General features: G+C 47.9%; 1 protein-coding gene across 2 annotated transcripts; it reads left to right on the forward strand.

Moving 5' to 3' along the window:
• Positions 1–7,677: 7,677 nt before the first annotated feature.
• On the forward strand, positions 7,678–13,232 carry LOC139531390 (protein-lysine methyltransferase METTL21C-like). Of its 2 annotated transcripts, XM_071327845.1 has the most exons (5): positions 7,678–8,098; positions 9,963–10,080; positions 11,940–12,185; positions 12,512–12,618; positions 12,773–13,232. In XM_071327845.1, exons 1-5 carry the CDS (start codon positions 7,811–7,813, stop codon positions 12,809–12,811), a joined length of 798 nt encoding a protein of 265 aa, XP_071183946.1. In that variant the 5' UTR covers positions 7,678–7,810; the 3' UTR covers positions 12,812–13,232. The 2 variants fall into 2 exon arrangements, with proteins under 2 accessions (XP_071183946.1, XP_071183945.1); XM_071327844.1 differs by having other exon boundaries at positions 12,512–12,808.
• Positions 13,233–13,652: the final 420 nt, after the last annotated feature.

Raw genomic sequence — 13,652 nt, forward strand, 5'->3', positions numbered from 1 at the left:
TCCTCTTTAGGGAGATTACTGTCCTCTTTAGGGAGGTTACTGTCCTCTTTAGGGAGGTTACTGTCCTCTATACAGAGGTTACTGTTCTCTTTAAGGAGGTTACTGTCCTCTTTAGGGAGGTTACTGTCCTCTTTACGGAGGTTACTGTCCTCTTTAGGGAGGTTACTGTCCTCTTTAGGGAGGTTACTGTCCTCTTTACGGAGGTTACTGTCCTCTTTACGGAGATATCTTTCCTCTTTAGGGATCTTTCCTCTTTAGGGAGGTTACTGTCCTCTTTAGGGAGGTTACTGTCCTCTTTAGGGAGGTTACTGTCCTCTTTACGGAGATTACTTGAACTCTCCTTCCCTTCGTGTCTGGGCCTTGAACTCTCCTTCCCTTCGTGTCTGGGCCTTGAACTCTCCTTCCCTTCGTGTCTGGGCCTTGAACTCTCCTTCCCTTCGTGTCTGGGCCTTGAACTCTCCTTCCCTTCGTGTCTGGGCCTTGAACTCTCCTTCCCTTCGTGTCTGGGCCTTGAACTCTCCTTCCCTTCATGTATGGGCCTTGAACTCTCCTTCCCTTCATGTCTGGGCCTTGAACTCTCCTTCCCTTCGTGTCTGGGCCTTGAACTCTCCTTCCCTTCATGTCTTGGTGTACATATCGAGGCCTGCTTCACCTGATGTGTTGCTGTACATATGGAGACCTGCTTCACCTGATGTGTTGCTGTACATATGGAGACCTGCTTCACCTGATGTGTTGCTGAACATAACGAGACCTGCTTCACCTGATGTGTTGCTGTACATATCGAGACCTGCTTCACCTGATGTGTTGCTGTACATATGGAGACCTGCTTCACCTGATGTGTTGCTGTACATATCAAGACCTGCTTCACCTGATACATATCGAGACCTGCTTCACCTGATGTGTTGCTGTAGATATCGAGACCTGCTTCACCTGATGTGTTGCTGTACATATCGAGACCTGCTTCACCTGATGTGTTGCTGTACATATGGAGACCTGCTTCACCTGATGTGTTGCTGTACATATGGAGACCTGCTTCACCTGATGTGTTGCTGTACATATCGAGACCTGCTTCACCTGATGTGTTGCTGTACATATGGAGACCTGCTTCACCTGATGTGTTGCTGTACATATCAAGACCTTGAGCTTTTTCCTGAAGTTTATGTCCATACAATAAACAATATTTATTTTGTAATTTGTTATTCTTTGCTTTTTGCAGTAATTTATCAAATGAGAAATAAAGTACATTATTAACACCTCTGGTCTGTAAATAGTTCTGGAAAGGAAGTGGTTGTATCTGTCAGTCTACTGAAGAGGAAAGGACACGGGTTAGAGAGGACACGGGTTAGAGAGGACACGGGTTAGAGAGGACACGGGTTAGAGAGGACACGGGTTAGAGAGGACATGGGTTAGAGAGGACACGGGTTAGAGAGGACACGGGTTAGAGAGGACACGGGTTAGAGAGGACACGGGTTAGAGAGGACACGGGTTAGAGAGGACACGGGTTAGAGAGGACACGGGTTAGAGAGGACACGGGTTAGAAAGGACACGGGTTAGAGAGGACACGGGTTAGAGAGGACACGGGTTAGAGAGGACACGGGTTAGAGAGGACAAGGGTTAGAGAGGACAAGGGTTAGAGAGGACAAGGGTTAGAGAGGACACGGGTTAGAGAGGACACGGGTTAGAGAGGACACGGGTTAGAGAGGACAAGGGTTAGAGAGGACACGGGTTAGAGAGGACACGGGTTAGAGAGGACACGGGTTAGAAAGGACACGGGTTAGAAAGGACACGGGTTAGAGAGGACACGGGTTAGAGAGGACACGGGTTAGAGAGGACACGGGTTAGAGAGGACACGGGTTAGAGAGGGCATGGGTTAGAAAGGACACGGGTTAGAAAGGACACGGGTTAGAGAGGACACGGGTTAGAAAGGACACGGGTTAGAGAGGACACGGGTTAGAGAGGACACGGGTTAGAGAGGACAGGGTTAGAGAGGACATGGGTCCTGAGACATCTTAAGACCTCATCCATCTCTCATCCTGAGACATGTTAAGACGTACCTCATCCATCTCTCATCCTATTTCAGTCTCCGTTCTGGTGAAATGGGATCCCTGTGATGTCTTCTTGGCTGGGGATACCAACCCCCCCCCCCCCACTATGCCAATAACACTACAACACCAGACCCCCCCCCTCCAATAACACTACAACACCAGACCCCCTACCACAACTAAACATACCCCCCCCCCCCCCCAATAACACTACAACACCAGACCCCCTACCACAACTAAACATACCCCCCCCCCCCCCAATAACACTACAACACCAGACCCCCTACCACAACTAAACATACCCCTCCCCCAATAACACTACAACACCAGACCCCCTACCACAACTAAACATACCCCCCCCCCCCAATAACACTACAACACCAGACCCCCTACCACAACTAAACATACCCCCCCCCCCAATAACACTACAACACCAGACCCCCTACCACAACTAAACATACCCCCCCAATAACACTACAACACCAGACCCCCTACCACAACTAAACATACCCCCCCCCCCAATAACACTACAACACCAGACCCCCTACCACAACTAAACATACCCCCCCCCCAATAACACTACAACACCAGACCCCCTACCACAACTAAACATACCCCCCCCCCCCCAATAACACTACAACACCAGACCCCCTACGACAACTAAATATACCCCCCCCCCCCAATACCACTACAACACCAGACCCCCTACCACAACTAAACATACCCCCCCCCCAATAACACTACAACACCAGACCCCCTACCACAACTAAACATACCCCCCCCAATAACACTACAACACCAGGCCCCCTACCACAACTAAACATACCCCCCCCCAATAAAACTACAACACCAGACCCCCTACCACAACTAAACATACCCCCCCCAATAACACTACAACACCAACCCCCCTACCACAACTAAACATACCCCCCCCCCAATAACACTACAACACCAGCCCCCCTACCACAACTAAACATACCCCCCCCCCCAATAACACTACAACATCAGACCCCCTACCACAACTAAACATACCCCCCCCCCCAATAACACTACAACATCAGACCCCCTACCACAACTAAACATACCCCCCCCCCCCCCAATAACACTACAACACCAGACCCCCTACCACAACTAAACATACCCCCCCCCCCCCCCAATACCACTACAACACCAGACCCCCTACCAATAACACTACAACACCAGACCCCCTACCACAACTAAACATACCCCCCCCCCCAATAACACTACAACACCAGACCCCCTACCACAACTAAACATACCCCCCCCCCCAATAACACTACAACACCAGACCCCCTACCACAACTAAACATACCCCCCCCCCCCCAATAACACTACAACATCAGACCCCCTACAACAACTAAACATACCCCCCCCCCCCCCCCCCCCAATAACACTACAACACCAGACCCCCTACCAATAACACTACAACACCAGACCCCCTACCACAACTAAACATACCCCCCCCCCCCCCAATAACACTACAACACCAGACCCCCTACCAATAACACTACAACACCAGACCCCCTACCACAACTAAACATACCCCCCCCCCCAATAACACTACAACACCAGACCCCCTACCACAACTAAACATACCCCCCCCCCCAATAACACTACAACACCAGACCCCCTACCACAACTAAACATACCCCCCCCCCAATAACACTACAACACCAGACCCCCTACCACAACTAAACATACCCCCCCCCCCAATAACACTACAACACCAGACCCCCTACCACAACTAAACATACCCCCCCCCCCAATAACACTACAACACCAGACCCCCTACCACAACTAAACATACCCCCCCCCCCAATAACACTACAACACCAGACCCCCTACCACAACTAAACATACCCCCCCCCCCCCCCAATAACACTACAACACCAGACCCCCTACCACAACTAAACATACCCCCCCCCCAATAACACTACAACACCAGACCCCCTACCACAACTAAACATACCCCCCCCCCCAATAACACTACAACACCAGACCCCCTACCAATAACACTACAACACCAGACCCCCTACCACAACTAAACATACCCCCCCCCCCCCCCAATAACACTACAACACCAGACCCCCTACCACAACTAAACATACACCCCCCCTCCCAATAACACTACAACACCAGACCCCCTACCACAACTAAACATACCCCCCCCCCAATAACACTACAACACCAGACCCCCTACCACAACTAAACATACCCCCCCCCCCCCAATAACACTACAACACCAGACCCCCTACCACAACTAAACATACCCCCCCCCCCCCCCAATAACACTACAACACCAGACCCCCTACCACAACTAAACATACCCCCCCCCCCCAATAACACTACAACACCAGACCCCCTACCACAACTAAACATACCCCCCCCCCCAATAACACTACAACACCAGACCCCCTACCACAACTAAACATACCCCCCCCCCCCCCAATAACACTACAACACCAGACCCCCTACCACAACTAAACATACCCCCCCCCCCCCAATAACACTACAACACCAGACCCCCTACCACAACTAAACATACCCCCCCCCCCCAATAACACTACAACACCAGACCCCCTACCAATAACACTACAACACCAGACCCCCTACCACAACTAAACATACCCCCCCCCCAATAACACTACAACACCAGACCCCCTACCACAACTAAACATACCCCCCCCCCCAATAACACTACAACACCAGACCCCCTACCACAACTAAACATACCCCCCCCCCCCAATAACACTACAACACCAGACCCCCTACCACAACTAAACATACCCCCCCCCCCCCCAATAACACTACAACACCAGACCCCCTACCACAACTAAACATACACCCCCCCCCAATAACACTACAACACCAGACCCCCTACCACAACTAAACATACCCCCCCCTCAATAACACTACAACAACATACTGGTCTGGGGGTTGGTCATAGTACAACAATACCACAACAACATACTGGTCTGAGGGTTGGTCACAGTACAACAATACCACAACAACATACTGGTCTGGGGGTTGGTCACAGTACAACAATACCACAACAACATACTGGGGGTTGGTCACAGTACAACAATACCACAACAACATACTGGGGGTTGGTCACAGTACAACAATACCACAACAACATACTGGTCTGGGGGTTGGTCACAGTACAACAATACCACAACAACATACTGGGGGTTGGTCACAGTACAACAATACCACAACAACATACTGGTCTGGGGGTTGGTCACAGTACAACAATACCACAACAACATACTGGTCTGGGGGTTGGTCACAGTACAACAATACCACAACAACATACTGGGGGTTGGTCACAGTACAACAATACCACAACAACATACTGGTCTGGGGGTTGGTCACAGTACAACAATACCACAACAACATACTCGGGGTTGGTCACAGTACAACAATACCACAACAACATACTGGTCTGGGGGTTGGTCACAGTACAACAATACCACAACAACATACTGGTCTGGGGGTTGGTCACAGTACAACAATACCACAACAACATACTGGTCTGGGGGTTGGTCACAGTACAACAATACCACAACAACATACTGGTCTGGGGGTTGGTCACAGTACAACAATACCACAACAACATACTGGGGGTTGGTCACAGTACAACAATACCACAACAACATACTGGTCTGGGGGTTGGTCACAGTACAACAATACCACAACAACATACTGGGGGTTGGTCACAGTACAACAATACCACAACAACATACTGGTCTGAGGGTTGGTCACAGTACAACAATACCACAACAACATACTGGTCTGGGGGTTGGTCACAGTACAACAATACCACAACAACATACTGGTCTGGGGGTTGGTCACAGTACAACAATACCACAACAACATACTGGTCTGGGGGTTGGTCACAGTACAACAATACCACAACAACATACTGGTCTGGGGGTTGGTCACAGTACAACAATACCACAACAACATACTGGTCTGGGGGTTGGTCACAGTACAACAATACCACAACAACATACTGGGGGTTGGTCACAGTACAACAATACCACAACAACATACTGGTCTGGGGGTTGGTCACAGTACAACAATACCACAACAACATACTGGGGGTTGCCTCCAAGCTGCCATTTGAATCAGTTCACCCGGCAACCTCTGCCCTCTATGATAGGTTAAATCTAGAAATGGCTTGTTATTGGTTACCAAGTCAAAACAAGTATAAAAGGTCACAGTACAACAATACCACAACAGAATCAGACATTGACATCACTCCCTCTCTCTGTGGACCAGCCATCTCCTTTGGCCCTGTCCCCCTCATCAGACCCCCTCATACCGAGCTATGTAGGGCAGAGGCAGGGGCATACCAAGGACCTCGGACAAAAAGGGTTTCAGGCTGGATTAGATTTGGTTTTAACGGTCATATCAGAAACCCGAGAGCTGCCATATCCAGGTCAAATTCTCATACCCAGGCCAAACGCTGACGAAATCAAAACAGTTTTTAATGGAGGTCAGAGTTACAAATTCCCCCTGATGACCTGTCTTGGGGTCTGCCCGAGGTCTGACATATGAGATTGCACTGCAGAAAGCCATATTCTGTTACCCCTGTCTTCTGGTGGATCTATGAGGGCAGAGCAGCTAGCAGACAGCCCTGTTCTGTTACCCCTGTCCTCTGTTCTGTTACCCCTGTCCTCTGTTCTGTTACCCCTGTCCTCTGTTCTGTTACCCCTGTCCTCTGTTCTGTTACCCCTGTCCTCTGTTCTGTTACCCCTGTCCTCTGTTCTGTTACCCCTGTCCTCTGTTCTGTTACCCCTGTCCCCTGTTCTGTTACCCCTGTCCTCTGGTGGATCTATGAGGGCAGAGCAGCTAGCAGACAGCCCTGTTCTGTTACCCCTGTCCTCTGGTGGATCTATGAGAGTAGAGCAGCTAGCAGACAGCCCTGTTCTGTTACCCCTGTCCTCTGTTCTGTTACCCCTGTCCTCTGGTTACCCCTGTCCTCTGGTGGATCTATGAGAGTAGAGCAGCTAGCAGACAGCCCTGTTCTGTTACCCCTGTCCTCTGTTCTGTTACCCCTGTCCTCTGGTGGATCTATGAGAGTAGAGCAGCTAGCAGACAGCCCTGTTCTGTGACCCCTGTCCTCTGTTCTGTTACCCCTGTCCTCTGTTCTCTTACCCCTGTCCTCTGGTGGATCTATGAGAGTAGAGCCAGAATAGAACCAAAATAGAGCCAGAATTTTTTCATGCTGTATTTTTCATGCTGTATTTTTCATGCTGTATTTCTCTTGCTGTATTTTTCTTGCTGTATTTTTCTTGCTGTATTTTTCAATGCAGGAAGGAATATGAGGAGTATATGGACTGACATGTTATTTTGGGTGAGATGTTAGTTCCATTAGTTGCTTGACGGTACATTTAGTGTAACATAGTTTTCTGTGAGGCGGTCCATATGGGGGTATGATAGAGGCTTAGAGAGGGGGGGGGGGGGAGATCTGGGTGTCATTACAGTACGTAGCCTGTGACAGGCTGTGAGCAGCAAAAAAGATGTTGTTACCAAACAGGGTGCAGGGACGAGTGAAGTTAGGGAGGGGGGAGAGAGAGATAAAAACTCAAGTGTTGGACGCTGTGTTTACAAAGTGTGGGAGAGGCTGAGCCTGAAGAGAGGGCTGACTGGACCATTAGTAGCTAACTTATCAACACAACATCAACTACTATACTATATATCAGCGCAGTTGAAGTAACTTTGTAATTTATCCGGTTTCTATGGATCCTTTATGCACACCTCACCAAGAGGAGGAGGAAACTGTGATCGTGAAGGAAGAGGAGGAGGAAGATGAAGATGAGAAAGATGATAGCGAGACAACAGTGATAGACGGTGAGGAGGAATCAGATGACAAAGCCAAGGAGACTGAACCCCAGCAGCAGCAGGAGAAGCAGGCCTGGGCCCCCACTACCTACTCCACGTTTGGTAAAGAGGTGTTCTGCTACGTAGGAGAGGAGATCAGCATCTTGGAGGCCTTGGACTCTTACGGTGCTGTCACCTGGCCAGCGGTGAGTTAGTCTACTATTTAACATGACGTTCATAGATAACGATGATAGCAGTGACGACGATTAGGACGGAAGGAAGGAGGGAGATACCACAGTGGTCTGAAACTCCTGGTTTACAGACCACATCAGGCCTGCAAGTCACATTATTCTGGCTTTGCAAACGTGCTGTAATTATTATTGTAATCCAGCCAGATTGAGAAGATCCAACAGTTGGAACCTTTAATCTCCCTCAGCCTGCATAAGAATGACTGCCAGGGTATGAATATTCATTATTCAGACTTTAATCTCCCTCAGCCTGCATAAGAATGACTGCCAGGGTATGAATATTCATTATTCAGACTTTAATCTCCCTCAGCCTGCATAAGAATGACTGCCAGGGGAGGAATATTCTTTATTCAGACTTTCTAATTCATTTGAACTGGAACAGCCGTCTCAGTAACGGGGGCAATAAGTCCAACTTCTAATTAGTTTAGAAAAATGTATGTTATTTATGTTTGTGTAGCATAAGATTAATCAATCAATGTAATATGCAAAAACACAGGTATTGAAACTAACAATTCTAAAAGCTCAACCTACAATAGAGCATTCTGGGAAATATGATAAGTATGGATGTGGTATTAAGTGGTTTTGATTAAACCTGAATTTGTAATTTTACTCAACGAGCTTCTCACTTCGAGGAATAAACAAAGTAGCTCAAATTCTTTTCCTAATTCTAAAAATCAATGATATTAACCAATGTTGAATGTGTGGATGGAGGATGATGATTGGTTAAATGTTTCACAGTGTGGATGGAGGAGGATGATTGGTTAAATGTTTCACAGTGTGGATGGAGGAGGATGATTGGTTGAATGTTTCACAGTGTGGATGGAGGATGGTGATTGGTTAAATGTTTCACAGTGTGGATGGAGGAGGATGATTGGTTAAATGTTTCACAGTGTGGATGGAGGAGGATGATTGGTTGAATGTTTCACAGTGTGGATGGAGGATGGTGATTGGTTAAATGTTTCACAGTATGGATGGAGGAGGATGATTGGTTAAATGTTTCACAGTGTGGATGGATGGACGATGATGATTGGTTAAATGTTTCACAGTGTGGATGGAGGATGATGATTGGTTAAATGTTTCACAGTATGGATGGAGGAGGATGATGATTGGTTAAATGTTTCACAGTGTGGATGGATGGACGATGATGATTGGTTAAATGTTTCACAGTGTGGATGGATGGACGATGATTGGTTAAATGTTTCACAGTGTGGATGGAGGATGATGATTGGTTAAATGTTTCACAGTGTGGATGGAGGAGGAGGATGATTGGTTAAATGTTTCACAGTGTGGATGGAAGAGGATGATGATTGGTTAAATGTTTCACAGTGTGGATGGAGGAGGATGATTGGTTAAATGTTTCACAGTGTGGATGGAGGAGGATGATTGGTTAAATGTTTCACAGTCTGGATGGAGGAGGATGATTGGTTAAATGTTTCACAGTGTGGATGGAGGAGGATGATTGGTTAAATGTTTCACAGTATGGATGGAGGATGATGATGATTGGTTAAATGTTTCACAGTGTGGATGGATGGACGATGATTAATGAAGTTCTAACAACTGTAATGATGGTTTCTATAGTAACTATGGTTGAAGTTCTAACAACTATAATGATGGTTTCTATAGTAACTATGGTTGAAGTTCTAACAACTATAATGATGGTTTCTATAGTAACTATGGTTGAAGGTCTAACAACTATAATGATGGTTTCTATAGTAACTATGGTTGAAGTTCTAACAACTATAATGATGGTTTCTATAGTAACTATGGTTGAAGTTCTAACAACTATAATGATGGTTTCTATAGTAACTATGGTTGCCTTCAGGCGTTGGCTCTGTGTCACTACCTAGAGACCAACGTTGAGCAGTTGAACCTGGAGGACAAGGCAGTGCTGGAGCTAGGAGCAGGCCCTGGCCTAGTGTCTATTGTAGCCACACTCCTAGGTGAGTCTGGACATTACATTCACTCATATTGTACATCTGAGGAGATCGGAGAGGTGTAAGTCATATGGCAACATTTATACCTAGCCTATCAAGGTGGCTAGCCAGGTGGAGGAGGTCCGAGCAGGGTGGAGGAGGTCCTAGCAGGGTGGAGGAGATCCTATCAAGGTGGAGGAGGTTCTATCAAGGTGGCTAGCCAGGTGGAGGAGGTCCTATCAAGGAGGAGGAGGTCCTAGCAAGGTGGAGGAGGTCCTACCAAGGTGGAGGAGGTCCTATCAAGGTGGAGAAGGTCCTATCAAGGTGGAGGAGGTCCTAGCAAGGTGGAGGAGGTACTATCAAGGTGGAAGAGGTCCTATCAAGGTGGAGGAGGTACTATCAAGGTGGATAGCAAGGTGGAGGAGGTCCTATCAAGGTGCCTAGCCAGGTGGAGGAGGTCCTGTCAAGGTGGAGGAGGTCCTATCAAGGTGGAGGAGGTCCTATCAAGGTGGAGGAGGTCCTATCAAGGTGGAGGAGGTACTATCAAGGTGGATAGCAAGGTGGAGGAGGTCCTATCAAGGTGGAGGAGGTCCTATCAAGGTGGAGGAGGTCCTAGCAAGGTGGAGGAGGTCCTATCAAGGTGGAGGAGGTCCTATCAAGGTGGAGGAGGTCCTAGCAAGGTGGAGGAGGTCCTATCAAGGTGGAGGAGGTCCTATCAAGGTGGAGGAGGTCCTATCAAGGTGGAGGAGTTCCTAGCAAGGTGGAGGAGGTCCTATCAAGGTGGAGGAGGTCCTAGCAAGGTGGAGGAGGTCCTAGCAAGGTGGAGGAGGTCCTATCAAGGTGGAGGAGGTCCTATCAAAGTGGATAGCATGGTGGAGGAGGTCCTATCAAGGTGGAGGAGGTCCTATCAAGGTGGATAGCAAGGTGGAGAGGGTCTTACCAAGGTGGAGGAGGTCCTAGCAAGGTGGAGGAGGTCCTATCAAGGTGGAGGAGGTCCTATCAAGGTGGATAGCAAGGTGGAGGAGGTCCTATCAAGGTGGAGGAGGTCCTAGCAAGGTGGAGGAGGTCCTATAAAGGTGGCTAGCAAGATGGAGGAGGTCCTAGCAAGGTGGAGGAGGTCCTATCAAGGTGGAGGAGGTCCTATCAAGGTGGAAAGCAAGGTGGAGGAGGTCCTAGCAAGGTGGAGGGGGTCCTAGCAAGGTGGAGGAGGTCCTAGCAAGGTGGAGGAGGTCCTAGCAAGGTGGAGGAGGTCCTACCAAGGTGGATAGCAAAATGGAGGAGGTCCTAGCAAGGTGGATAGCAAGGTGGAGGAGGTCCTAGCAAGGTGGAGGAGGTCCTAGCAAAGTGGATAGCAAGGTGGAGGAGGTCCTAGCAAGGTGGATAGCAAGGTGGAGGAGGTCCTAGCAAGGTGGAGGAGGTCCTAGCAAGGTGGAGGAGGTCCTATCAAGGTGGAGGAGGTCCTATCAAGGTGGAGGAGGTCCTACCAAGGTGGATAGCAAGGTGGAGGAGGTCCTAGCAAGGCGGAGGAGGTCCTATCAAGGTGGAGGAGGTTCTACCAAGGTGGATAGCAAGGTGGAGGAGGTCCTGTCAAGATGGGGGAGGTCCTACCAAGGTGGATAGCAAGGTGGAGAAGGTCCTATCAAGGTGGAGGAGGTCCTAGCAAGGTGGAGGAGGTCCTATTAAAGTGGCTAATAAGGTGGAGGAGGTCCTATTAAAGTGGCTAGCAAGGTGGAGGAGGTCCCAGCATTCTATACCACTTACACCTATCCAACCTTTTCAGATCTGCATGGTGTCCTAGGCGCTAGATGACTAGAGGCTAGGGGTTGATTTGGTACTGGCCACCTGTGTGTCTGTTAGTTGAATAACAGAGTGCTTCCTGTCCCCAGGTGCCTGGGTCACAGCTACAGACCTACCAGAGATCATAGGTAACCTGAGAGCCAACCTGCTCCGTAACACAAGAGGGCGCTGTAGGTACACTCCCCAAGCTGCAGCTCTGTCCTGGGGTCCTGACGTGGAACGCACCTACCCCAGATCCGTGTATCGCTATGACTACGTGCTGGCGGCTGACGTGGTGTATCACCATGACTACCTGGAAGAGCTGCTGTTCACCATGAGATACTTCTGCCGTCCAGGTTGATTGATTGGTTGATTGGTTGATTTATTGATTGATTGGTTGGTTGATTTGTTAAATTATTGATTGATTGATTGGTTGGTTGATTTGTTAAATTATTGATTGGTTGATTGATTGGTTGATTGGTTGATTTGTTAAATTATTGATTGGTTGATTGATTTATTGATGGATTATTTGATTCGTTAATTGATTGATTGATTGGTTGGTTGGTTGATTGATTGGATGAATAGTTGATTCATTGATAGATTCATTGAACAGTTTAAAAGTACAACAAATCCCAGAATGTAAGACATGAAAGCCTTAAACAACTCATTTTATTTCCCTTAGGAACCACTCTGATCTGGGCCAACAAGGTCCGTTTTCCCACAGACCTGGTGTTCACTGAGGACTTCAAGAACACCTTCAACACCACCCTGCTGGCTGACATGGGAGAGGTTAAGATCTTCATGGCCACGTGCAGAGAGACAGAGGAACACCTTCAACACCACCCTGCTGGCTGAGATGGAAGAGGTTTTAAGATCTTCATGGCCACATGCAGAGAGACAGAGGAACACCTTCAACACCACCCTGCTGGCTGACATGGGAGAGGTTAAGATCTTCATGGCCACATGCAGAGAGACAGAATAACACCTTCAACACCACCCTGCTGGCTGAGATGGAAGAGGTTTTAAGATCTTCATGGCCACATGCAGAGAGACAGAGGAACACCTTCAACACCACCCTGCTGGTTGAGATGGGAGAGGTTTATGCCCATGTGTAAAAGGTATGGATTAGGGAAGACAAAGGAATAGTTAACATCCTGCAGACTATGCCAAATGTGACCAAGACTTCCTGTCCCTTCTTCCTCTGAGAAATGCTTGAAGACAGAAGGCGGCCATCTTGGCTAATGATAATGGACGTTGATGGACTGCTGATGATGTCAGTTGTTGATGTTTGATGTTCTACTTACTACTTACCTGCTATATGTAGTACTTTATTGTTTACTTAGTTGTTACATGTAGTTTTGTATTGATAATATTATTAAAGTATGTACTTTGCTGTCTTGTTCCATTCTGTATCCAAATATAATTTGTTATGTATATATAAAGTCTCTAGTAAAAGTCAACACACTTCTTGCACATTCAACTTTCGCTGCCCTAAACTTATCAAAACATTTATTACATTGAATTTCTTTCCTGACAATCTACACAACCAACTCCACATCTTCAAAAGTAAAATAAAAAATATAGAAAATGTTACAAATGAAATCTGAAATGTCTTCACTCCCCCCCCCCCCCCAGAGTTAATGCTTGGTGGAAGAACCTTCGGCAGCCATTACAGCTGTGAATCATTGTGAATAAGATCCTACCAACTTTACACAACTCTTAGGGAAATAGACACTCAGTGGCCAGTTTATTAGGTACACCCATCTAGTACTGGGTCGGAACTCCCTTTACCTCCAGAACAGTCTGAATTCTCCGGGGCATTG

This window comes from Salvelinus alpinus, chromosome 10 (assembly GCF_045679555.1).
Source record: "Salvelinus alpinus chromosome 10, SLU_Salpinus.1, whole genome shotgun sequence".
NCBI classification, from domain to species: Eukaryota; Metazoa; Chordata; class Actinopteri; order Salmoniformes; family Salmonidae; genus Salvelinus; species Salvelinus alpinus.

Bases quoted from the DNA above. Each gene is read 5' to 3' on its own strand.
- LOC139531390 (XM_071327844.1), top strand. From the start codon at position 7,811: ATGGATCCTTTATGCACACCTCACCAAGAGGAGGAGGAAACTGTGATC. The intron at 8,099-9,962 runs GTGAGTTAGTCT...GGTTGCCTTCAG, and splicing joins GTGCTGTCACCTGGCCAGCG to GCGTTGGCTCTGTGTCACTA. The intron at 10,081-11,939 runs GTGAGTCTGGAC...TCCTGTCCCCAG, and splicing joins TATTGTAGCCACACTCCTAG to GTGCCTGGGTCACAGCTACA.